At 39.1% G+C, this 27,917-nt stretch overlaps 1 protein-coding gene across 1 annotated transcript in view; it reads left to right on the plus strand.

Annotated features, from left to right (window-relative positions):
- The window catches only part of MYLK (myosin light chain kinase), a 195,708-nt gene that overhangs the window by 59,851 nt on the left and 107,940 nt on the right, over positions 1-27,917 (plus strand). The window contains exons 3-8 of the mRNA XM_010407059.4: positions 14,532-14,739; positions 16,388-16,436; positions 18,953-19,118; positions 21,808-21,973; positions 24,783-24,819; positions 26,589-27,163. Coding sequence (XP_010405361.3) covers positions 14,532-14,739; positions 16,388-16,436; positions 18,953-19,118; positions 21,808-21,973; positions 24,783-24,819; positions 26,589-27,163 — 1,201 coding nt within the window. The remainder of the gene's footprint in view (positions 1-14,531; positions 14,740-16,387; positions 16,437-18,952; positions 19,119-21,807; positions 21,974-24,782; positions 24,820-26,588; positions 27,164-27,917) is intronic.

A 27,917-nucleotide genomic window follows, 5' to 3' on the forward strand; every position in this document is an offset into this window, starting at 1 on the left:
TGCTGATCTGTGATACTGTGATACTCCCAGAAACCTGATATGAAACACTGAGGCATGTTTTGAGGGGGAAAGAATTGAAAAAGTTCTTGACTTAACTGTAGATTTTATTTGATGTTCCTTTCCACGTACCACTGGAGCATTCTTCGGAAAAATGTGATGCACTGAGAAGTTACTGAGACATTTTGTATCAGACAGACGTTGAGGTATAGACAGCTGAAATAAAAATAAAAACCCCACAAACACAAAAATAAATACAAAGGGTGGCTGTGAACAGCTTATTGCACACTATTTTCTGTTTGGATCTTCTACTGCTGTGTCTTCTTCCTCAGTGTAATTGACCTCCCATCATATTCACTTGCCACATATGTGTTCTCATGAGTAATGCATGCATCGTTTTATTTGGGTTTATTTTACTGTGTAACCCTATATTGGCATATAGAAACACTGTCAGCTTTACACAAGGCCAAAGTGGAAGTTGCTGCTCTGCTGGGAAGTGGTTAAGGTGAGATTCAGTCAAAATTATTTCCCCACACAGTGTCATCTACACCCAGAATTATTCAAACACTCTTCCTTTCATCAACTGACACAAGCACCCATGTGTTGACACCCATTTTTCCTGTCTTGCAAAAGTTACATCCTTTAGAAAAAACTGTAGATATTCGAGTTGCTGCTCAAGAAATGTCTAGGTTTTAGGCAGGACTGGTGGCCCGTGAGCTCCACTTCTGTCTCTCATAAACTCCTTTCATACCTGTTTCCCTGTCACCTGTGGCCATCATAATTATACTCAGGATTTTCCTGGAAGAAGCATTTAGGCATTCCTTGTGTAGTCTGTGTGCAGAGCATGTGATGATGCTCAAAAGTGCTGGACCTAATACACCATCCCCTGCAACTGATCTGTGCATGCGCTGAGGCAACAGCCAATATTTCTGGATGTTTGGCAGCAAAGTTTGGTCAGACCTTTTGCAGAGTTTTTTTTCAATCTGCCAGATGTTCAGAAATCCTAGACAATGCTGAATATCCTCAAATTCCACCCAGACAAAATTTCTGTGCAGGAAAGAGGCCATGACTGGGGAGCACTGAATGTACACATCCCTGTTAGCTTCTCCGGGTTGGTTTTACTCTTTTGTATAATTGAGCCTGTGTTCAGTAACCCACCCACCTCCAAACTGTTGAAGAAATGTGCTATTTGATCCTATCCCATTCCTTGTTCTGTTTGCTTTCTGTCTCCTTTGCCACCTAATTGCTTAGCTACAACCAGCTGGGGACAGGAGTTCTGCTCCGTGCAGTGCCAGAAAGATTGGCTCCCTATTTTTGGTTGTTGTGGTAGGAACTGCTGTAATTAAAGGAATATCAAAAACAATCTAATAATTGTGATGGCAATAATAATAGAAGTTTTTTTCAAACACTCCAACTAATGTACATATGGGATTAAAGAGAATCTTCTATTATTTTGTGTAGTGCCTACCCAAACCAACATTGTTTTAGCTGAAGCCAGACCACATATTTGTGCTGCTCTTTGTTACAGCGCGGATACTGCAACATGATGTATCAAACAACGAGGCCCGTGGAAGAGAGATACATGGTCTGATTCTTGGTAGATGTTTCAGAGATGTTTATTTCCCCAGCCGCATGGCTGAGGATCTGCCGAGGAACTGCTCAATCATGGGGCCCGAGGGTCCTTCTGCCCGCGCAGGGGAACACAAAACAAGCAATGGGGAACGAGGCTGAGCAGGGGCAGGGAAACACCGTGCCTCCCCTCAGGGCCCCTCTCCCAGGACCACATGGCAGGGGGAGGGCCCCAACAGCTCTTGGTCACCACTTTATTTCTTTCTTTATTTTTTCTTTAATGTGTTTCTAAATATTTTGGATTTTGAGGTGGAAGCAATTAAAAAACCAAAATGACAAAGCTGACAATAAAAATCGGTGTGATTTAATTGCATCTACCTGCCCCCAGTTTGCTTTGGGGGAACCAACAAACTGTTCATTCTGACACGTTTATTGTAGGTATCTTTTTTGTGATCCCCTACTAGTGTAATGTTTTGTTTTAAAGCATGGCTCTGTGTCAGCTAAAGAGGAAAAGAGTATCTATTTAAGAATTTATCCATAGGGATGTCCCTAGGGTTGATTTTGAGAAAATTTACTTCATTAGCAGGGATTTCTGGACTTGCTATTTTTCTATAGTCATTAAGCAGAAATCAGAAAAAAAATTCCTAAATTATGTTTTGACAAATTTGCTGAGGAAAAGGAGAAATAAAATATTCATATTGTGGTGTAAAAGAGGTTCAGTCTTTTACAAAAATAATGATGGACTAAATACCATGACTAATTACAAAGGCCACTGTTTAGGTTTGATAATATGCAAGTATCTGAAAAAGGAATAGAAGAAAATCTGACTATTTCCAAGGAGAAAAACAGCTAATCAGCATATCCTAAACAGCTGAACAAAGATTTGCCCAGAGATTGAATCTGTGTGTAGGTCAGAGTAGAACCAGTCTATAATTCTTCATGGGTTTTCTGTCCCATGATGGTTAATCATGAATCTCTCAAATTTCAACAATGTCTTATTAAGTATTTCAGTTCTGCTTTTAATTTGAAAAATATCATCATCTTTTCCAGACTAGTCTCCCTTGCTCCTCTGGGTCAGTGCATAAGTCTTTGTTGTGGCTGATTCCACTGGCAATAAAACTCATCATGTAGCATTGTGCTTTCTTATTTAAATAAACGTTCTTAGTAGTACATGAAACATGGCAGAAACTTAGCATTATGATGTTTTAAACTTGATTTTTTGGGGAATTGTGCATTTGACTCTTATCACAATTATATTAGATTTAAAAGTTAGAAAAGGTCTAGTAACTGTAACAGAACTGAGAGTAGTTGACCTTCCTTTCCTTGTGCTGCAATAGCCTATAGTGGTGTGACAGATATGAAAAGAGAGGAAAAATATTTTGGTTGATTTTTTTTCTTCCAGAAATATGTCTCTACCTGGAAAGCTTTAAATTTTGCTTTTCAACCTCACCCTAAAGGTGGGATAGAGTGCTTATTATCAGATGTGCATTTGGCTAACTAGCAATATATTTGCTTTCTGCCATCATAAACAAGTTTTGAACTTCAAGCCCCTTACCTGCATCTGACTGATAAAACCAGAAAGGTTAGGGAAGGGTTCAGCACCATATGTAGCAACGAGAACCCCACACAAAATAGCAAAGTATGCTTTTGACTGTCTGTAAAAGTGTCCTCGAGTATTTGCACCAAATGACGCCAGGTCACATTTTGATATAATTCTGCTTTGTCCCTGTGGGACAAGAGAGTAGTCATTAATAGACAGCAAGCATTCAGAATCTTTGCAGAAGGCCACATGTGGAGAAGGTTTATAATCAAAACACATCATTACTCATTGTGGTTTTGCTCAGCCCACGCTCCCTCTAGCACCTAGACTCCAAAGCTAGAAATTTCTGCTTTTGATACGTTACTTGGCTCTGTTCACTCATGGATATAGTATGAAGTTTGGAAACCTACTGGGCAAAACCAGACAACATAATATTTTTCCATGTAAAATTTGGACTCCCCAGTATCTAAATGCACACTGAACAGAAAATTGCATTGCTGTGAATTCAACCCATTCATGAGGGGGAGAAACCCATCTGTCTGACAGGGAGCAGCAAGGGCTGGCTGCTCCCCAAAGGAGCACGAGCCAGGAGCCGAAGGGGAGCCATGCACGGCTGTGCCATCACCAGCTGGCCACAGTCCTGCAGGGTCTGCTCCCAGCAGGCACTGCCATGTGCTCTGACAGGGTCCTCTGATACGCCCAGACATGGCAAACAATGAACCAGGGTCTGGATCCCAAAAGAGGATACAGTCAGGAGCAAAAGTAGGCAAGGCCTGATTGTTCTTCTATAGGTTTCCAGTTCAGTATTTAATGTTCAGTCTGTAAGACATTATCTTGATACTAGAGGTTACTGGATCTCCAGCAGGGGCCTGAAACAGCATCCATTTTTCTACCTAAGCTTTCAGAATTCACTGTTTAGTGTCTGGGGACAAACCTGCCTTCCTCATGATTCTTAAGCCAACAGTCATCCCAGTTCATAATTCAACACCCCATGTGAATACACATCTCTGTGTTTTTCTCTTATGTTGGGGAAATAAGCTTTGGAAGAGGAGAGATGTCGATATGTTGGTCTAGTGCTTGCTGAGGGAGACACTGCTACTCCTCTTGCTGTCAGAGGTTACATGTTATAGCTCTGCACTGGTTGGAGCCAGAAAATCAAGGCATTTCACTCACTGGTAGTCCCTGGGGTGACTAGTCCAGCTCAAGGGCTTTGAATTACCTGCCTAAATATGCTGACTTTATTCTTCTAGGAAAGCTAACAACCAGGCTATAGGTTAGGAATTAAATCATGTTTTTTGACTCACAAGTTAGTAACCTGGTCTCTAGACTAGCCATCCCACATTAAGAATATGTTGCAGTGAGATTCTGGAGGTTATCTAAGGTTTTACACCTTTCTTTTTCAGAGGAGTTTTAGGAATAGGCAGAGTGAAAACCTGGAAGTTTTCGTTTAAAAAAAAATAAAATTATAGGCTTTCTGATGGTGAAGATAGCTTTATTCTCTTTAAGTCAGTGCATTGTTGTAAAGCATTGTTGTAAAGCCAGATAGAACAAAGCAATCTTTGTCTTCTGAAAATGCTGTGGCTAAAACTGGTACAAATTCAAAGTCAGCTTTGCATTGTTTTTATTGCTTAGATGGAGACCTTTGTAATTCATTTGAAGAATGAGACAAAATGGAAAAATAAGTTATTTTATCTTTTTCTGAATTTTCCTTGCTTTTCTGCATATTTTTAAAAATACTGTTGTAAATGTTACTCTATGGAATAGATTATTTATTATAAATACCACAGCTGAGCCTACTAAAACACTAATTAAAAGTCTTGCTGTATTCCAAGTGCAACTTTTCATTTAAAGATGTCAACAATCTGCACAGGGAGCCCAAAGAAAAAGGAGACGCAAAGACTGACAAATTAAATAATTCTGCTCATGGTTATTTGCCTTTTGGCAATGGCCTACTGAGCTTACTTCATCCAGCTCTGTGCTCTCTCAACTCACATTGAAGGAGAATGATAATTTTCCTCCAGCTGCATTGTAGAGTCAAATCATAACTGTGTGGTTTGAGAGTCTGCCATTTTTTCAGTATTTCCCATAATACAAAATCAAACCACTAGTTATGGTGTATGTATTATTTAAATTGGTTTTGCAAAGCTTAGAATATTAATGCAATGCACACTGTTTTGTAAAAGGTTTGTAAAAGCACCTGCACACATATGGTAGTATGAAATCTAACTTGTATCAGAAACCTAACTCATTTATATCACACTCTTGTAATGGCAAACAGTGAATAAAGAATTTTTCTGTTCTGTGAACTCTCTGGAACAAGAGTTCAATATACTTAAGCTTGATTATTTCTGTCTATATAAATTCTGGTGCTCCTTTATGGAAGAATAACTCAGCAGTTTGTCTCTGCAGGGAGGAAAATATAAATATTTCAAAACAAAGTTATGCTCAAAGCCAAGGCACTGGAAGAAAAATTATGATAAAATCTTGGAAATATGGATTAAAGAACTATGGCAAATGTTATTGATTTCTGCTTATTTCACGGTACCACTTAAATAGTCTAATTCAACTGGAGTCATAGTGTTTATCTGCAGTATTTAACACATACACAGGCCAGAGTAGAGTTGGATCCTTCCCTGGTGGCCTTTCTAGCTAAAACAACAGAGGAAATAATCACTGTTACCCCCTTGACATTTATGTGGGGTACAAAGGCAGGGTGAGATTTATTGTCTTGTGCAAGGTGACACAGAAATACAGAGATACATGCATGGATTCAGAGCTGAATGTCTGTCTTCCAGAGGTTCAATTCCCATCCAGTATCCTAGACATGAACCTATCCTTTTGGCAGACAAAGAAATTCTGATTTTGGAAGAGGAAGTCAAGATGTGCAATAGGTGCAAATATCACAGCTATCTAAGTGCCTGCTGTTGGATTAAGAGCATCACTTTCACAATGCCACAACTGGGTCTTCAGAGCCTTGACTCAAAGCTGGTTTGTTGGAATATGCAAATGAACAGGAGGTTTGTCTGCCTGGGAGACCATGGCACACCCATAGGTTTAATGGAAAACACGATGTTGGATTTGTTCAGACCTCTCAGTAGAATGACAGCAAGTGCAGTTAAGTGGAGCTCTATTGAAAGCATACGCAGAGTAAGCACTTTTTCCACAACCTAAACAGCTACTTTTGAGTGCACGTGTGTTTCTCTTACCAACATCACAGCAATTTTAGTTTTGAGAGAAAGCATTAGAAAGAAGAGGTGAGCCCACAAACTTTCTCTTGAACTCAGCATGTCTATAAATATTTATCCTGAACTGTTGAACTAGAAATTTATGATCACAGCAATTTATACTTAGTATTTCAGTTAGTGCTTTGAGGGTTTTCCTTTTAAACTGTTGTTGCTCAGCCCTTGGTTTTTATTTTTATGTTAAACACAGCCATTTGTACTCCGTACTGTCTGAGTCACCTCTGCTAAGATGTTATTAAAAAGTCTATGTGTGAAGCTAGGAAAGCTTATCAATTTCACAGATTACTACAGGATAAAAGAATTATTGACTGTTGCTAATAAGCAGTTGATGTTTTGCAATAGGATTTTGTGCAGAAATCTTAATTATTTAAGGCATAACAGTAAGTTGCACATGGTGGAATAAATGGGAGGAAATAACCTAAGCTTTCTCCTAGACTTTATCCAAGGTTTAAGGCATCTGCTTTTGAATTGGCAGCCTAGAGGAAGGCTTTTTAAAAATGGGAAAAATCAGACAATGACTACATACAAATATAAAAAAGATCTAAAGATGGACAGAGATTCAGTCTATAATCTCATATTAAGTTCAGAAAACTTGTACTTGCAGAAGAAAAGGTCCAGGTGAACTCTATGGGTGGTTTGCATAAAACTCTTGTCACGCACCTAATGGCTACAGGTCAGCTGGCTACAGCGTGGGGAGAGTAAAAAGGCAGATGTTGCTGCTGGTAGAATGATTTATGAAAGCTGCATCAGAAAAGCTCTGCCAGTCTGAGAGAGCAACAGCTGTGTGAAAATGCCCCCATTGGTGTAACAGATGTTTCCAGCCCCTGATTCAGTTGGTGATTGACATCCCAGCTCCACAGATGTGTTTCTCTATGCAGTGTGCTCTCTTCATGTCCTCTGTACAGGAAAGATTGACAGTGTTCTGTATTTCAGTTGAGTCATGTCTCAGGTTATTTCACGGCTGTTTGAAGACTCCTGTAACAATGTTACTTTAAAAGCTATACAATTAAAATTATTCTTTAAATGAAATGAAATCTAATTTAGGAAAAACACCTGTACATGTGATTAATTCCAAAAGACATAAATAGGGCTTAAACATTCTCTTAAGAGCTGCATAAATTGGGACTGGTGTTTGAACTTAGATAAACTCAAGGCAGATTGACACCCAGTGCTATTCTGAAATCCTACTTGAGTCCTTCAGAAAAAAATATACGACAAATGCACTTGTTGAGGTTATGGTACCTGGGATAGCAATGCTTTTTTCAAACAGCTATACTCTGGTGACTGAGCACAAAGCCAATACACTGTGCACCTCTGGGAAATCTTGACACTGAATTTAAAAAAAAAAAGATTAAATGTAGAAGATTGAAGAAGAAATTATGTGCAGCTGCTGTCTGCTTTTCAGTTAGCAGACCATGTCTTCCATGGATAGGTCATAAATTCTTCCCTGCTGAGCACCATAAAAACTGATTCCCCTAAAGACCTGTGGCAGTATGTGTAGTGTTCAGAACCTTTGCAATCTGCAAAAAGGGGGTGAATAGTGTGATACTGAATAAATAGATTATGCAGAACTACTTTTCAAGAGTCAAAACTAAAATTTTTGGGGTGCCATCTGTAGAAGGATCTTGTGTTTGGTGTTCGGACTGTAAAGTATCAAATGCCATTTGGCATGGATGAGTGCAAAGTAGAAAAATAAAACACATCCAAGGTTTACAGAAAGACCACTGTTTTTTCTTGTACGTACAGTAGGTACTGCTTTGAAGTGAGCATGTTTGCTTCTACTCTGTATTCCATTTTTGCTTTAATGACACAACTGTGAATTCTAGACTGCTCTGTAGAAGAGGTAGGTTTTTCGCTTTGTTTGCAAGGTCATAGCTAAGTCTCCAAATATTTAACGTTTTCATGTTTAACCTTGCCAGGCAAGTTCTCTGTTTTAGAAGCAAGCTTTTAAAAGGGATAAACTATTCTTGAGATATGGTTTGTGTGTGTTTAAAGTCTCAGAAGGAGCTTAACAATGTATCATGTCCACTTTCCTTTATCAGGAACATCTGCTGTTCATTTGTTAAAGCAAACTGCAGCTCGAGCCTAACAGAAGCTTTGTTACAAGACTTAAAAAGAGTTGCACTGGCCAGAACTATGTTTCCCACCTGTACTAACAATAAAAATTAATTTTAAATCAAAATATAGCACCTATTAGGTGGGTTATAGTTACAATGTTCATTTTGTAGTCTCAACAGTTTTATAGTACTTCTTTCCTGAGACTGAAATTAAGAGTTCAAAGCAGTATGAAATATTAAAACAAGAAGTGGCTTTTTTCTCTAGTTTGAGGGCACAGCTCTGTCTGCGTGGACAGAATGTATGTTATGGTATGGCATCCTCTGCTAAGTTTCCTCTCAAGTGCTTCATTCCCCTCAGTCTTTTGATGAAGGTCCAGGGCCAAAACTTGTTGGCTCTTGATTCAAGTAAAATAGAGGGCACTGGCCCTCTGATGACTATGGGAAACACCTCTTTATTTGTAGCACCTAGGATGAGCCACATCCACAGAACAGCTGCTACTGTTTGGATTGAATCTCTTGGGGATGCATGACAGCCTTCAACCGTATGACCTTCAGATGAGCCCATCTAATATGTAACTTGCCATAAAGGCAATAATAATCTATTTTTGCTGATACCTAGACAGTGGAAGAAGAGGCACACAATGCAGTCTCTACCACATTTCAAGTGTAAGTGCTATACAGTGGTTTTTCCTGTATCTTTACTTCTTTGATTAGGATTACACTTGCAAAATCTGTCATGCTATTTAATGGAGTTTCTTCTGCTGCTTTCTTGATACAATCTGATGGCTCATTACTCTAAGTCTTGCAAAAAGTGCAAGCAGTTTACTCCTCACTAGTAATGAGTATTTGCTCTGCCAGGTTTGCAGGCAGCAGAATAAACGTCAGACTTAGATATTCTGAGCAGTTTTCCACATCTCCCTTGACATCTCCTTCTAGAGACTTCTAATGATCTGCCCAAAGCACATATTTGGGAGCTCAGTGGTAACATCTGACATCTCTAGCTGAGGCTATCCTCATTTTATTCCTTTGCAGCTTCTGATCTCTGTTGCCTTTACTGAGATGTAGATCCCAGAAATAACTAGTTTCCTCTTGAAGATGGGCACTGAACAGAGAATAGGCTACAAAGCCTTCTCAAGATTTCCTTGATTTCTGACATTCCTTAATGTTAAGATAGGCAGGCAGCCAAATATGCTAAACCCCTGCTGTTCCTGACAGACATCATCTGGCTGATTTCTCTTGAAAGTTTATTGCTTGCCCAGCCCACTGTGGATGTGGGAATTAATTTATTCCCTTCTGCATTGCAGACACCTATATGGATTAGAAAACATTTAACATTCTCATTACTGCCGTTCCTCTTTTATGACTTGTTACCCATGTCGTCCAAACTTTGTTTTCATGTTGTTTTGTTGCTTCCAGACACTACACTACAGTCTAACTGTAAATGTACTAACTACACTACATGCATGTGAATAGACAATATTTCTGTCTTTTAAATGTATATTCAAAATCAATTTTCTTTAGATTAATTGAACCACCCAAATAAAACTGATTGTTTCATTCAATGATTGAAGATTATACACACATAAGTCTTAATTCTGGACTTTGGGGACTTAAGGCAAAGGTAGTCTACAGAAATAGCAGCACAAGTGAATGCTGTGTGCTGACAGAATCTGGTTGTTTTAAAATTCTGATTTCATGGGAGAAGAATTGTCTCTTGCAAGGAATTTTAGTCATTAGTGAATTCATAGTTCAGCATATGAAATCATCTCTATGAGGGGAGTTATTTTGAATAGCAACTTCTTAACAGTTGTAAGATTGCCAGTCTTAGTACGATTTTTGATGTGCCTGTCTATACATGATGAAATCTGGGGAGATTTTGCAAACCAATAACTTTTGATAGCTGTTTTCTTCCTGATGTCATTGCTTGTGTGACCTTAAAGAGCAAAATGGGACATTTATCTAGTCCTTAACATCAAGCACTGAACACCTCAGCCAGTATAATAGATGTAGTGCTGGAATATGTCATGTAATGTTTGCCATCATTTCTAATAGTCTTTAGGTGTTACTATCAAACTGAACAGTACACACCCCATCAGTGTTTCACACTTACACTGTGGTTTATTGTCACTTTGGTTGATTCCTTTTGGGGATTATGTTCATCGTTGACCTCATTGGGTCCAGCAACAGCTATTACAAAGCAGGATATGACTTTGAAGTTAAAAGCATGAGCCAAAAGGGTGCATCCCATTGCCTTAAACTGCTAGGGAAGCTCTGGTTAAGTAGGCAAACTGTGTTTTTTTGAAATTGGTATATAAACACCTCTTTTATGGAGCATAGATAGAGACCAAGTTTTAGAAAATATTTCCCATTCTTTTGAACAAGAAAAAGGATCCCTGTATTTGGTATTGGTGGTCACTGAATGCCTTTCAGTTTGTGACAGTGGGGAATAGTTTGTAGGGGCACATTTTCTAATAATACTGTCCTGTACTGTACAGTTTCCACTGATCTGTTGTAATTTTTTCTCCCTTATTTCTTTTCTTTGGGAACCTAGCACCATCCCTTTTCAATAGCATTTTCTCAGACACTCAGATGCAGAACAACCTAAACTCTGTGAGTTTCACACACCAGAGGTTCTCTCAGCTCTTTCCACTTGCTGTTGATGCATGGAGCAGAAAGACTGTTTTACCTTAGCAGACTTTTCCAAGAAGGCTCTAAGCAATTGATGGGTCCAGACAAGAACTCAAAAACTCGTGTTTGTGCTAATACAATGGTTATTTGCTGCTTGCTCTCAATTTTCCACTTGTTATTCTAGTAGAGCAGGTAAAGAGAAGCTGCAGCCTCACTGGGACTGGCAATACTCACACAGGCCAAGTTGTAAATAAGGGTTATAGCATGCTGCTGCTGGGCATTAAATAAGCAGATAAATTTCTCTTTGGTGTGGATTTATTCAAGGCAGATGTTTTTAGTGAGCTCTGGAAAGGTTTGGAGGAATATAAAACCTGCTGCAGTTCTGGAATTGATCCATGAGGATCAAAACCTGGTAACCAGTGATTTGTTTAAGGGTCCCTGACACTTTTATGGCAAGACCGTGTATTTCAGAGAGGACTGGCTCAGTTTGAAACACATTCCAAACCCAAACCTGAAATAAATCCTTGCAACAGAGCAATTCTGTAAACTTCTGCTTTCCCATCATTTCGTTTTTGACAAAAAATAAAAGAAAAAAAATCAGAGTTTGGGAAGGGAATGACTCAACTTTTTGAAAAGAAATGGAATGTTGATTATCTGTGTTTGTAGTTTTTGGTGTGGCATTTCCTCAGTGGAGAGGTGTGGATGAACACAGTAATACAAACAGAGCAAGTATAAAATAAAGACACAGAGAAGAAATGGAAAAATACTTAATTTAGCCTCAGCCATGTGATCCTGGAAGTACATACATCATGGTCTACCAGAGCTTGAGGGGTCAGATAAAACTGGCCTTGTGCAGTCCAAGAGGGACTTAAGAATATTTTAAAACAGAATCAAAAGGGAAGAAAGGTATTTCCCATTGTTTTGACCTCAGTTGTTCCCTGTTACAACTGATGGAAGGTTAATGCTTGGGACCTTTGAAGCTTGGGACCTTGAAGACAATTCAATGAAAACACCAGAAGAACTGATTATGAACTGGAAAAAAACAGCAAATATATTAGGTGACATGCAATTGATGACTTTCGTTCACAGGCTAGAATCTCAGCAGCTGTAAACAGATATGGCTTGACTAATGCTAATAAAGAGGCTGTGATGTGAAGACAGAACCACTGAAAAGGTGGTTGAAGGTCACATCAGTTGAAGTGCTACTCTTCTATTTTACTGTACGGTATATACTTGATACATCAGTTTGAAAACACTTTTGCCTCAAATATTTCAAGTAAATCTTAATATATAGTAAAGTAAAAATGAGAAGTGGTAACACCATTCTAATATACTCTCTGGCTTTGGGTAAATCACTTAATGTCTCTGTTGGTTTCTCAGTCTAGAATGAAAAGATAGGTATGAGGGCATTGACATGTTAATAGTATGAAACAGTTATTTGCTGCAAGTCACTTTCTGTGACAGTGAGCACATTATCAACTACCTGGAGTTACAGTATTGTAGCAATCTCATATTGATGCTTCACAACTCCCTTTTTCTGAAAATGAAATGTGCTGAGAAGGATATTCCTTGGAGCCTGTGCTCCAAAGGAGCACCAAATCAATATGCTGGAGTAGGGTGAGGGGTCTGGGATGAGCAGGAGCTGCTGTTTTTCAGAAAGCACTGGAAAAAGACGTGGCCACAAAGAGCTTTAGAAAAATGCTGTGGCATTTTTAAACAGGAATCAGCTCCCCATTGTGCAGGATCCCACAATTTGTACTCCATGGAACATCGCTTTTGCTTAGTTTAAGATAGACTCAGAAAGAATTTGAGAAATTATACCAGAAGGGGAAAGTTTCTCCAGTTTATTCAGCATATTCAGCTCTTGGCAAATGCTAATGTCCTTAATATTGAGTAAGTAGTGACAGGGAGAAGAGGTCACCACATCACTGGCAAAACTAATTTGTCTGAACTGATACCTAAAGATTTAAAGGAAAGACAAAAAATTTCTGACAGTTGTAGGTTAAGCTGCAGCAGATGAGAAACCCAGCTGGAGTGAGGTGGGGCTGGATTAAAAATGAAAGGTTTTAAAGAAGAGAACTTAAGAATGGGTAAGGTTTAGCTAAAGATCGTAGTTTGGAAAGTAAGTGCTGTGCAGTCAGAGAAAGCAGAGCTGAAATGAGAATTGGAAACTGAGAGGAGAATGCTGGGAGGAACTTGCCCAAGCCACAACCGAGCCTTCTTCACTCCAAGACAGATCATCAATATTTTGCCCACCTGGAGGTTGAAGAGACTTCCTGCTCAGTTGCCAGATTTTGATATGTAGTTCAGAAGGCAACATTGCTTCTTTCCCAGTGAGCAAACACAGCCATGACTATTACTCATCCCGGCTCATCTTGATCCACTCAGTTACTTCATGACTTGTAGGCAAAGGATCAAAGAGTCAGAAGATGGAGAGCTGACATATCAGAGGGGGGACAGGAAAGGAGTACTGCCATCAGGAGTTGTTATGATGATTGCGCAAGCATGCTAACAATTAACACATGCTAAAGTGACCCTCAAAGAGGATGGCATTTCTCACAAAGCAGAGGAAGAACCATAGCCTGAGTAGTTTTTTATTTGGTGGAAACTGGTGTATGTCTGCTTTTCCTGTTTTTTTTAAAGAAAGTCACAGATCCTCATCAAGTTTCAAGAGCTCAATTGCAAATCAGTAACTCAGTTCTCAGTTACACCAGCTGAGGATCTGCCTGTAAATCTGAAGGTATCATTAATGCCATAGCAAGCAGGGATATACCAATATGGTTACTTAATGAGAACAGGACTGCTTCATTTTGCCAAAAATTCTTCTTTTGGGTAGACCAGAAATCTCTTTGAGCTCTGTGTTTGTGTGCCTATGTGTACCTGCTAATAGTCCCCTCCCACCATAACATGAGAATGACCCTTAATGATGCTTTCTCAAATTGCAGCTCCTTATCTCCTGCTTTTGAAGATCAAGACAAAATTTGCTATGTGTCTGCATCTTTTGCCTGTATATTGTCAGGAGATACTATATCTCAGCACATTTGAGAACTAGATGGCTGTGTACATATTTTCATTATAAGCCCAATCTTTGGCAACCATGCTAGAAATATTTGGTCCAAGAGCCTCACACTCTTGCAAAGTGTAGTAGCATTACTGCCTTTTTTTTTGAGTTTCTGAGCAGTGGGGACCCAGGTGTCAGGAATCTTCATTGGCACTATCACTGTGTTTTTGCAGAGAAACCATTCTAGTGGGAAATTTTTCTGCATAACTATCTATCTGCCTGACTAGTCTTATGATTTTAACTTTGACTTATCCAAGAGTTTTTGTCATTTCATTTCATTTCATTATCTTCTGCCATTTGGCTTGTGAAGAAATATGTCTTTAACAGCTCCTGCGTCAAGAACTTTCCACTGCATTGCTAAATGTCCAACATTTCTTCCTGATAACATCATCTGTGAAGTTTATCTTCTTTCTCCTCTCTCTCTCACATCTTTCCAGGTCAGAGGCTACCCTGAGCCACAGATCACATGGTACAGAAATGGGCATCCTGTCCCAGAGGGAGACCATTGTGTCGTGGACCGCAGCATCCGGGGGGTGTTCAGCTTGGTCATCAAAGGTGTGCAGGAAGGTGATGGTGGCAAATACACCTGCGAGGCTGCAAATGATGGTGGGGTTCGTCAAGTGACTGTGGAACTGACAGTGGAAGGTAAGAAGATTCTTACATTGTTGTTGTGATGATTATAGAGTTTAAGTAAAGGAACAAGGTGTGTTAAACAGTTGGGTTAAAATCCCAGCTGTACACATGTCCTTTCTCATTGATACAAGAGTAAGGTTCATTTACTGCATTTCACAGGTTAAGATATTGTGCAGGGAACTACACGTCTACAGTTAGATTAAGTGTGAGTTCTGTTTCAGGTGTGGGTGATGATGTGCAGGAAACAAAACTCCTAACCTTAAAGACTTTGTTCTAAACTTTGTAATTTTCATGGAAGTCACCACGCAGGACAGAAACTGCTAAGCTGCATGCCTGGTTGTAACTGCATGCTTAATGTCACACAAGAAACAGCCAAGATCAAACCCAGGAATTTTTAAGAGCACATCTGCATATTAGATAGATGCAAACGGCCAAAGTTAAAATTTAAAGAGTGACACAAAGCCAGGGAATGATTGAAATCAATTGTACTGCTTCTCTCTTGCAGTTTGGTCATGTCAGAGATCTGTTGAATATCAAAACCTCTCAGGTCACAACTTTGTGTTGAGTTCTTGAAGCAAAGAAAATATCTGCAGCAGTCCTGAAACAATCAGTGTTTGGGTTTATTCAGAGTCAAAACCTCAAATCTCTTCAGAGTACATACTGAAATATGCATAGATCTGGCATGATTGCTACTGCCTTCTGTTGTAAAAGTTATGTGAAATATTTTTTCCCCTTGTTTTAAGTTGGGACAACTTTATGAATGACAATTTACACGGAGGTGAAGAAATTTTTAAAAGTTGCTTTTATATCCGTTTTTCTGACCTGGTCTTTGCTGCAGTTTAAAACGACTTCGGGGCAGTACCCAATGACTGAATTTCTCAGAGTCTAAGAATTATACGGTCTTTGTTCTAAAATCCCTTTATGCATCAAGATAGCAAAGCACAGATTCTTCTTTTTTTTTTTTTTTTTTCTGTTCTCAGCAAAGATAACCACGTGGGGCTGCCTGCTGCTTGAAAAATAAGTGCCTGAAACTTGATCTAGTCTTTCCATCAGCATGGCTGTCCTGTCTGACAGTGATGTGGGCTCTTGTAAGGCTCTAGAACAGGTGTTTTTTCACAGCCCCAGCGCTGTGTGTCCGCTGCTGCGGCTCCGGGTGTCCCCCGGGTCGGGCTGTGTGTGCAGCAGATGGCGCTGGGCTCCCGCGGCATCTCCCTCCTGCGCACGGCAGCGAGAGACGCGCCGTGTCATCTACAGCGAGGTACCTTGGGCTAGCACAGGACTGAAAACCCAACCAAGTAAAGCAAGACCTCTTTCACAGTCTAAAAACCTCCTGCTATCTTAATCTGAAGTACTGGCGCACTGTAGGAATTAGACACAGTGTTTCATCCCCTTGGTTAAAAAGTATTGTTTCATGAATAATCTGCAGCATTGTTACAACTGAAGCCGGGGGTTAGACAGTAACTCTGATAAAGCTTGGTTTTGAAATTAGAGAGCCTAACTTTGAACTACAGATAACATAGCCTTATACTGCAGGTGTTGCATTCCTCCTTTATGTTTCAAACCTGAAGAAATATATATTTTGCATAGTCTTTAGTATCTGTAATTCCCAGTGGTCTTGACAAAACTTCTGACTTCCTGTCTTTCTGTCCTATGCTTACAGGAAACTCCTTGATGAAATACAGCCTGCCATCCAGCGCCAAAACCTCTGGGTAAGCAGTCTACTGGCTTGGATATTGTTTAACAGACACTTAAATATATTTTGGTAGGAAAACAAGGAAAATTACTCTTTCTAAAAGTCTCCATTTATCCCAAGCAGAATAGCTACCGTGAGAGCTGCTGGCTTAGCAGAATTGTTGAGGCAGTCAGGAGGATGTACAGCTACTGCTCCAGCATGTTGACTGAGGAATTAATGTGGCTGAAAACAGAACATCCAGCTGATACCTAAATATTGCACCTTCCTCTGCTGTGATTTTGCACCCTCTTCTCTGCTCTCTGATATTCAAGAATCCTTCCCCACAACTTCCATGACCCAACAGCCTTTTTTTAAGGCCAGAGCAAATACTGCTTTAAGAGTCACCAGTAAGAAATAAAAGCAACTGAAATCAGCATTCTCTCACACAGAATTTAAGTATTTCCAAGCAACACAGTGGGTAAACTGTATTCCAGAAGAAATAATTGTTCTGGTTTGGAGTAACTTTACCAAGAATGAGTTGATGGGGTGATGTAAGCTGGCACACAGAAACCTACTTGTACTTTCTATACTTCAGTAAGCATTTACAATTACATGAATGTCACTGTTTTAAAAGCCCTAGGCCTAATTCCTCCAAAAGCTGAATTAATTCCTTTATAAGTAGTTTGGATATAAGCATAATTTTTTCTGATTTATATTTTTGGCACTGAGTAGCTCTAGATGTAGACAAAAATACATGTTCTGATTATGTTACTGATCAGAATACAGATAGTTAAAACAGGAGATTTTAATTTCATCATTGATATGAACATTTTTTATGTTTGTTTTGAATTTTAACATTAACTGAGATTACAACAGTGAAAATGGTAAGTAAAACTGAGTAATCAGGAAGGCTTTTACATGATAAATTCTGTATTGCAAATAAGCTACAGACATACACACAGGATAAATAATCAAAACAAGAAAGGACAGTTACTGTTAGGTTTTGCTGTATATTCAGACTTTACAAAGCACTATCCTAATCCATTGCATTGCAGAGAGTTAGAGTGATTGTCCTCACTTTTCATGTTCCTGTGTTTTCCTCATATTCAGTATTAATAATTCTGTGGTAGGAGAAGGGAAAAGAAAAAAAATATACATTATACATTTCCATTTTTTCATGTCTAGGAACCAGCCATAAAGCTGTAGGCCAGCTAGTAGTTGATTTTCTTTTCCTATGCTGTGTGTATAGATATATAGAGTCACCTTGTAAAGATGGTTACTGAAAAACTTCTTTAATACAAATTTTGTTCTTCTTTAGTGGTAGTATGAGGGAGATGACATTAAAAGCTATCAGATATTTAATTATATGATAAAGTGATTTTCATTTTAGCATGTTAAAATCACCCTTCTCTCAATACTTTTTGCTGGTCCTCTTGTCCGTGTAAATCCTTTCATTGGTATCATCTCTTGCTTAGAAACCTCGAGCTGCCCAAATGGCAACCACCATGTCTTGGCAGCACCTTGGACTAAGGCGATGCAGTCTCTGTTAGTATCTGACACCTGGCAGAAATGGTGAAGTATTGACACATCTTACTTGCATGTGGTAAAAGGCCATCTGGAAAAGAAGATCTTGAAAATGGTTCAGTTTGCTTGAAATTAAATGTTTTTAAAAAAACCCAAAATCACCATCTGCCATCTGCTAATGTGTCTGTTGTACCAAGGCTTCAGAGCAAAGAGTGAGTGTGTTCCCTTTGACATTTACAGACCTGAAGCTGCACCTTTTTGGGTTTTTTCATGCTATAATACTGCTTGATGTTTTATGGTTGGGTAACTGTTTACAGTTTCGGACTGCAGTCACTGATGCAACTTCAGTTTCATCCCACATGTCATTTCCCAGCTGTGCCAGCCATGTAAGTAGAGCTGGGCATTTACACTTAACAGTAATTCACCTGGGACAGGTGTACTTTGGGTTTCTGCCCTTATCATGTTTGCTTTGCAAACAATGTAGCAAATGAGACTACAAATAAAAGTCTTCCCCAGACCAAAAATATTTACAGGACATGTCAGAAATGTTGCAAAACCAAGGTTCTGATTCATAAATCAGAAATTACTGTGTCAATTGCACTCACGAGCGAAACAAATTACACGATAAAAACCTGTGAACAGTGAACAAGCATGCACAAATAAACTCTTAGGAGGCAACTAAAAAACAGAAAATGGAGAAAACTAAATGAATACAGTGTTTCCTATCTTTTGGTTTGCCCAGCTCTGCTTATAAACAACTTAAATTTTCTCCAAGATCTGTTCTGTGTATGCCAGATGAGGGTGCATAAGATAACACATTTTAGTTGCATGAGGAGTCAAGAGCAGTCATCCCCAGCATTTCCATTTCTTCCACTGGCCAAGAAAAATATTTTGCAACTACAGTTTAGGTTGCCATAAATTATATACCCTTGTTGGTAGACCACTGGTCTAAGATGCTTTCTGACATGTGCTCTAACCACAACAGCTTCCAGCTCCTCTGTAAAACCAGAATGTCAATTGCCTTTCCAGGGGAAGACTTGCTGTTCCATCTGTGGAGCAGAGGCCAAGCATCTGGGGAGAAAGTCCACCCAAGTTTGCTACAAAACCCAACAGAGTTGTTGTGCGTGAAGGCCAAACAGGCAAATTCTCATGTAAAATAACAGGACGACCTCACCCTCAAGTAACTTGGTTTAAGGTATGATTTCCCCAAAAGTTTATGTTTTCAGTCTCTTTTGAAATTTTGTGACGTGAAAGGATGAAATGGACTTGACAGTCCAAATGATCATGGTGAGAGTTTACATACAAGGAGAGCCATTTTCTTCCTCATTTTTATGCTGAATAAACTTAAAAAGATGATAGTGCTTCTTCTCAGTCTAAACTTCTCCCTTATATGTCTCATTGTTGAAAATATTTCTACAAAAACCATCTGAAAGCACTGAACTACATCCAGTTTCCATTAAAAAATACCAAATGTGGGATGTACTTGCCCAAAGACCTTACTAAATAGGTCAGGGAAATGGACAAAGGACAAGAATGAAAATATTACCTCTACCTCTGTTTATAGGGAAGGTCTGCAGGGAATTAACACTTTGACTGTGGTTACAGAGGAGTCTCTGACAGCTGTGAAAATTATAACTGTATTTCCCAAGTTCCAGGTCAATGTCTCAGTCATAGACTTCCTTTTCTGTACCATTCACATTGAATTTTACCTGTACATTATATTGAAGATGATACTTGCAAAGAAATTAAATTGTATTGAAAAGAAAAATAACTGTTTAGGAATTAACAGATATGATTGGGGTTTGGTATACACAACTGTTTTTTGCAAATTAAAAATGAAAAATTCAAGTCAGATGAACAACTGTTCAACGGTTTCAGTCTGGCCTCTGCTAAAACACTGGTAAGAGAAAAGTGTCTGACAGAAAATAGGAGATATGAAAAGCAGCTGTCAGCTTCAGACCTGCAGTAAAATTGGGAACTGTGAGTATCTGTCATTTACAGAAAAGACATATATATGAGCAATATTTAAAAATCAGTAGACTATTGAAAAAACATTGAAGTCTTAAGTCCCAGTGTCCCTTTGGGCATACACAAGCCCTCCAAACATATTTTTTTGTTTGTAAGGAGAGAGCTTTCATGTGATAGCTAAATATTACACTGATTATGCCATTTTTACTGAAACTGTCAGTATTCTAGAGGATTACAGTTACTTTCTTTAATTTGGAAGAGCAAATATATGACTGCTCTGATGGCATCCTGCTCCCCTTCAGCCTTCAACAGACAATTATGTCCAGTCAACAGAAAAAAACTCAACTTTTATCAGTGCTTCCATTTTCTCTTCGTATCTCCAGGTTTTGGGGGGGGAGAGGAAAGAAGCCAAAACCACCTCAGAAAACTTCTCAGAGAACAGGGAAATGCTTCCAAGTAATTTTCTGCTTTATTCCAGACTTAGCCTTGTCTGTAATACAAGAATGTCAGGGTACATCCCCAACACAGGCAGCCTCTTGCTGTGGAAGCACTCACTGACATCTCCTTCAGCTGGTGGCTCCATCTGGAGTCTGCTTCCCCTTCCAGCTGCCCTCAGTTCTGTGGGAAGCTACTGGCTCTCTGGGACTCTGCAGTGCAGCTGCTCCACCACAGCCTGGTTCCAGTCCCACCAGGCTCGCTCAGGTTTTCCAGACATGCAGCTCTGTGCAAAACAGGATTTGTCACTCAGCTCTCTTGGTTTGGGCTGTGTGGTAAACAGGAAGTAGGGACTACCAATCCAGCAGTTTGGATCTACACTTTGGTACTTCTCCATACATTTTTTGCAGTTTGCTGGAGGTTATATTATATATTTTGCCATTGATTATCACCTTCTACAATGTGTGCCTCACAGCAATGAACTTACATGGCTGCTGGACCACTTCTGGCTACTGCAGGACTAATAGATGATCATCTTCCTTACAGCATGGAAGCTTTATCAACAAGTAAAATTGCACTTTTCAGAATGAATAAATAAGCCTGTTTGTAAACATCTTACTTTGCTTATTGTTTTCTTTCCAATTTTCTTACTTGTTAAGTTGCAAGGAACAGAAGCTTCTGTATCATCACCAACCCCCTGATGTGAGCTAGCTTTTAAAAATTCCATTAGGACCTACAGCACCCAGATAGCAGTAAGTTGATAGACTTCAAGAATTAGTGTCTGTAAGCACTGATGTTTCTCAAATGTTTACTGCCCAAGTAAAATTGTAGCTTTGTAGGCTTTCCCTTCCTAAACTTAGGATGGGAGAAACTGTGGTGTCTGATAGCAAGGCACTCATTCTTAATGGCTGCTGCTGAAGCAGAAGAACTGATGTGCTCACAAATGAGGTATTGGTCAATTGCTTTGTAGAATTTAAAGGTAAAAATCGTCATTGTGATCATCTACTCTGTGTAACAGAGAACACAGACCTACACACATTTCTTCTTGCCTCACAGCCATATCTTTGGATTTAACTCCAGTGTAACTATTGAGGGATAGAGAACTACTCTCCAGTTTGGAAGCTTTTGCTTAAAAGCATTTAACTTCCTGGAACAAACAGGAACATAAAACTGGCTTGAGCCCACATACAATGAAAATAATTTTTTCTAGGAATCTGGGTATAATAAACAGGGAAACTCCAAAACCAAACTGAGATGAGTAGGTGGAAAAATAGAGGAAAAAGAAAGCCTCCTGAAGATATGAATTACAGAATTTTGGACACAATTTTTTTTTTTGTTTATACCATATGAGTATTATTCATAGAAGGAATTTGGCTAAAGGATAGGAGAAAGGCATTTTGACTTAATGTTTTACTAAAAAATTCTTGCTCCCCTTCTCTTAACAATAGCTGCTGTCTCATGGTATCCTGTGATATTTGCAGGGTGATATTCAGTTGCAGCAAAATGAGCGTCTCAACATGTATGAGAGAACAGGCATCCAGTTCTTGGAGATCCAGAATGTTCAGCTTGCTGATTCAGGAATTTACACGTGCACAGTGGTGAACAGCGCTGGGAAGGCATCTGTGTCTGCAGAGCTCACCGTTCAAGGTACAGCAAAGGGTTTGCAGGAGAGAGAAAAGTGAGCCACAGACATTCCTTTAAAATTTATCTGGTTGTGTTCTCGACATTCACAAGAAACGTTGACTTTCTCCCATTATTTTCTTCTCTCTCTCTCTTTTCACTAAATGATGCTGTGATAACTTGGAGTGTGCTACAACTGTAAATGTTGTGTTGGTTCATGGGAAAAAAGGTTATCCAAGTGCTTTGTAACAGTTTCCTTTAAAAACACCTCTTCACTTTTACTGTGATTTTGACTTCTATGTTTTGAACATAGATTTGAATTTCAGCATATGGAAGCTGGAACTTGTCATAATAATCAAGAATTAATTTTGTATTTGTTGAGTACTACCACAAGATGCACATTTATACTATCTCCCTTATGGGAGGGAAAATTCTATCTATATTTGTAGAACTAAGAAAGTAAAGTAAAGGAGCATAATTCTAAATTGTGAGAGAGAAAAAAACCCCAAGTTAATAAGATTGAAATTCAGGCTTCTCAACTCCCAACCCTGCCTATTTCACTGCTTGTTAAGGAAACAAATATCTTTGTATAAGTAGGATGTTCTGTTCTATACATTCATTATCATATACAGCTCATCTTGAAGTTTGATGCTTCTTAGGGTGCCCTTTGCATCAGCCTCAAAATCATACAGCCTTCAGCAAGCACACTAAAGAGGAAGTTCATCAGTCAGGGGGTAAGCAGTCACTGGACCCAATTAAATAATTAAAACCACAGCTGCTGGCTTCAACTGCAGTCATGAGGTCAATGGGTTACATATGCAGCCAGCAGTGAGTTTTTTGTTGCAAGACTTTAGGTTTCACATCAATGCTGTCACTCTGTAAGGTATCAAGAGTATAAATAACAAGTGGATGTACGTTTGGTACGCTCAGAACCAGAGCTAACCTTTCTACAACTTAAAGCTGTACTTTTTATCTGTAAGGTCTGACCTGATGAAGCCACTGTAGAAGAAGCTTCTGTAGTTTGCCTGTTCAATGGTAGTTTTAGAGAAAGGGCTGTTCCTTTCAATAAGCCTTTTATCTAAACATAAAACTCGATCCCTAATTGCTCTCCCTGAAGTGGTGAGCTTTCTGTTCTGTAATGGCTACATCTGCCTTGAGAGATGATGTGGAACTGGGGTCACAAAGTCACTTGTGGTATACGTTTGCTACAGATGCTGACCACATCTCTGAATAATGTGGGCATTCTTTCTTGGATTAGTGCGGGTCGGTAAAAAGGGCACTCTTTTGCAGTGCTCTTGATTAATTGGATGATTCCACTTACCTGACCACAATATATAATACCTAATTCTTTCATTATCCATTAAATCAGGTTGTCAGAGTTGCTGCAAGATGTTAGCAGACAATCAAGTGGTTCAGAATTACTACATTTTCTTTCAAAGACATGCAATCTCATATATAGATATTTTCCTCCAGTAGCTGTATTTTTTTCTGAGTGGAAGGTGAAGAGGGAGGAGGAAATATTCTTTTAATTGACAGGGTTGCATGGTATTTTCTTGTCTACAACCAGTAGTTATGAAGCTTCCTTTCCTGCATTTATCCAGTCTTTTCAGTTTTAATTTCAATATTTCTGTTATTTCAACCTTCTGTTTATTGGAAGGTTTATTGAAATTAGGTCAATGGGTTTTTCCCTCTCTCACTGCAACTTTTGTGTGTAAATAGATTCATTAGGTCGCTCCAAATGGCTTGGCAAGTCCAAGCATTTAGATGTGGATTTTTGCTTGTAAAACACAGTGGAAATCAGGATATCATCCATCACATGATTTTATCTTTTCCCTGAGGCAGAGACTCTGAAAGCTTTTTTATGACGTGCTTGTTGGTGACTTAAAAAATTTGCTATCTTGCAAATACATTATTACATGTCTTTCTACTGTAGTTTCTAGTCTCACAGCTGACAACAGTGTAGGTGCAGCTTTGATCTGACCAGGAGAAAACAAATTGCATCCTGAAATGTTAATTAGGGGGTAATGGAGAGATGTGGTTGGTATTTGACCTAGAATGGTATTTCTCTCCTCACAACTATTCATTATCTCATGCTGCCCCCAAGAGAAACAAACACTGTCATGGAGGATTACAAATTAGGAGACTGATTGTGGGTAAATATGTGCTCAGTTTTATCAGTGCATCTGATGAGGCACCTTGGCAAATCAATATAGCCCAGTCATGTTCCCAGATTTCTTGGTGGTATTGCAAAGTTAAGAAATGTGATGCATTAGCTTTTTTGTTTTTCATGTTAAAGGTGATAATTCTTGCTACACAGCAAATGGGTTGGTAAATGTTTACAGGTGGGTCCAGGTTTTGGGAGGTCTTACTCCTGTTGACTTGGTTCTGTGTTTTAGCCAGAGACAGCTGCAGTTTCACTGTCAGCACCCTCAGGTGTAGGACTGATTGATGGTTGGTTTGTCTCTCTCCACCTCTACAAACTCTGTGGAGTTATCATAAGATTTGATAAGCTGCTTCCCAGTTGAAATCTCTTCCTTACTGCTCTCCCCCAACATAGAGCTCTTGAGGCTCACTGAACCTTTAGTTCTGCAGGGTTGTGAGAACATGACTCAGCAATGTCTCAAAATGGACCAAGACCTCTTTGTGTTTCAGCTGAGCAGCTTCCTGTTGTCCCTATCAATTTCAGGTGTGGTGATAGTCAATCTTGACTTCAATGGATTGAAAATTGAAAGAGTGAAGGTTCTTAAGTATATTTTTTGCTTAAAGTCTTCCAAATTTTTGGAATTGTGTACAGTATTGTGTGTGTAAGTTACCTGTTTCTTCCTTTATGTTTCAGGTCCAGATAAGACTGACACATACACTCAGCCACCTTGGTATGTTTTTACTACAGTATTTTCTCTGGCTATTTAATTGCAGTGCACTAATTTTGATATTTACTGCATGTGCTTTCTTCACAAAGTGATAAATTTTTGGAGGGTCTGTCTGTATTTGGAACTAAGAAAAGTGTTTGCTTCGAATAAGATTCTCTCTTGCTGCCCAAATCAGCTGTCCTGGTAGACTTGTAGGAAATAGTTGGTGGAACTGGTGGCAACATTATGAAATACAGAGTTCTGGTCTGCTCCAGGAAAGCAAAATTTTAAAATAAGCTATGTAGGCAGAAATTCTACACTGTACCAGAGGGTCAAACTTCCTTTTTGGAGTTAACAGCCTGAGTGCACCTTGTCAGTACTGAGTTGGCTGTTCTTTCCTGTCATAAACTAAACATGGTATGGCCGTGGTTTTTGCTGTTGTCTGAAAATACATACAAGTGTAGGGGTAAAGTAACAAGAAAAAATTAATATTTAGGCCTTTACCATGATTTTTAAAATTAAAATTTTTAAATTATTTTATAAAATTACTTTTCTTCATGAATGGAAAATGCAGGAATGAAAAGTTCAGGGCTGTCTGTGTAAGACACTTTGAAGAAGGCCAGTTTTTTTATAGTCATTGGGATGTTTATCTGTCCTGACATGCCCTGGGTGAGATTTCAAAATGGCATGTTCACATTGTCCTAACTGCAAAGTGGAATTGAAAATGCTGTGCTATTCTGTTTTTCAGATCTGTGTGATTTTTAGGAACATACTTTCAAGTAAGTTTAGTATAAATGAAACTGCATTGCAGGCAGAACTCCCCATGCATGTGGTTCTCCACAGTAGTTCTGCATCCTCCATCATTTATTCACAAAAAAAGACATTTGGTAAAATGAAGAAGTCTTACAGTTGTCACTACAAATCTCAAACAGTACATCAAACTCCAGCTGAAGAAAGTACCCCAATAAATATCACAAGTCTCCCTAAGAGAATAAGTTAATGGCACCAAGTGTAGCAAAACAGAGTTGGGCTGGAAATTACTGCATTTATTTCAAATGTGTTCCCATTCTGCCTTGGAGTAATACTGTGGAAGTGTGAGACACAGACACAGTGCTCTACAGGTGATAGCTTAGGGATCAAAGCAGTCACCTTCAGTGAAGGAGATTTAGATTCAAGTCCCCAGTTAGTCAGCGACTCTTGTGCCCCCAAAATACTGAGCAGCAGATCCATTGTAATTCTGAGAAACTCTTCCTAATAAATCCATAGCTGATATTGTTACATCCAGTCAAGTTTTTAATGTGCCAATACCCCTTCTCCCTCCCCTAGACTTTGGTCAAGTGTCCTATCAGTCTTGTTTTGAAGTTACTTAAATTACAAGACACCACAATTAGAAATAGTAAAATCACTTCAGAATTTACATTTTCATTTCCCTTTAGGGAAGTATTTTATGTGACATTTTGAGCTATGATTGTACATGACCTCAATTTATTAAAGCATCAAGTAGTGTTACATCATGGTCATTCAGATCTCATGTAATTGCTTCCCATCCAAAGCAGTGCATGCAAGGTTAATGTCTGACTCACAGAACATGTTAGAACTTGAGCAGTGGACTTGTATCCCGAAATTCCTGAGTTGAGATAGTGTCTGAGCCCTGTTTTCATTTTATGAAGCTTTTCACTTCACCTCCTTGACCCATGTTCTTGATCTGTGTGAAAGAAGCTAAAGGCTAATCAGTTCACTTTCTTGCTAAGGGCTTATATATTTATATCTCCAAACTTCTTATTTTCCTTCAGCATGCCATCGAAACCAACCACATTAACCATTAAAGCTGTTGAAAATTCAGAATTTAAACAGGCAACCAGCAATGGGATTGCTAAAGAGCTGAAATCCAGCAGCACAGAACTCATGGCTGAAACCAAAGACAGGGTGTCAGCAAAGAAAGAGTCCTTTTACATCACCAGAGAAGCCAAAGAAAGTAAGCAAGTACAGCACCAAGAAACCAACGCACTGTCTTCTCAAGAACATAAAGAAGGAAAAAAGGGACCTCAGGTCTTGCAGAAAACTTCAAGCACCATCACACTACAATCTGTCAAACTGCAACCAGAACCAAAGCCAGAACCCCAGGCCACTTCCATCAGACAGGGTGAAAACAGGAAAAGGGCGGTGCAGCTCCTGATGTCAGCTCAACAAACTCCACCTCTAACAGGGCATGTCAGTCCCAGGACCAGAGAAGCAGACAACAGGTCTGGAGCTCTGGGGTCTGTAATGGAGGAGACGAGGGAGTCCCTGGGAATTCCCCCTCAGTTTGAGATCCATCCACAGAGCCTGGAAGCATCAGAAGGCCAGGAGATTAAATTCAAGAGCAAAGGTAAAGGCATGAAAATTATCCCAGCCCCTGGGATTAGTTGGAAAGGGGTTCCCTTTCTGTGCATGGAAGTGGAAAGTAATTCCTCCTTCTTTGGAAGTTGTTCTCCTCCTAAAGCCTTTTGGAAATAGATGCAGAATCCAATGCTGTTTCCACAACACTTAGTGAAATTTTCAAACCATCCTATACCATAGTGTCCATCTCCTCTCTCATCTGGAGTTTCCCAGATGTAACCAATGCTGCTCCTTCTAGGAGGTAGTTTTAGGCCCTCTTATATGAGGGTGCAAGAGAACACACTTTCAAGATCTGTAATTAATTACACTACCCTTGAGCCAAAAAATCATCAGACAAGAAAATACAATCAGTCACTGCATGTCCCTTGAGGCATCTATTTTTATGTCTCATATTTGGTCAGCCTGATCTGAGTGCTTCCTAACATCTGAAATGATAAAGTCAGAATTAAAAGTGAGGTTTAGAGTTTGTTCCACAGAATTTGAACGGGTTTTAACCTCTCAGAAGAGTAATGAGAGCTACATTTTGCTGCATCTAGGTAGTAGACTTGGAACACTTCTCTTTTTTTTTCTTAATTGCAATTTTAGAAAATAATCTGGAAGCATTTTTCTAGTGGTTTTTTTTTTAATAACATTTGCACTTTAAAGCGTTCACATAAATGAGGAAGAAATTGTTGTTTTTTTTATTTCTCTAGAGGCAAAAAAAACCCCAAACCCAAAACAAATCACACAACACCATGGTAATT

The sequence above is a fragment of the Corvus cornix genome, chromosome 7, assembly GCF_000738735.6.
Source record: "Corvus cornix cornix isolate S_Up_H32 chromosome 7, ASM73873v5, whole genome shotgun sequence".
Taxonomy (NCBI): domain Eukaryota; kingdom Metazoa; phylum Chordata; class Aves; order Passeriformes; family Corvidae; genus Corvus; species Corvus cornix.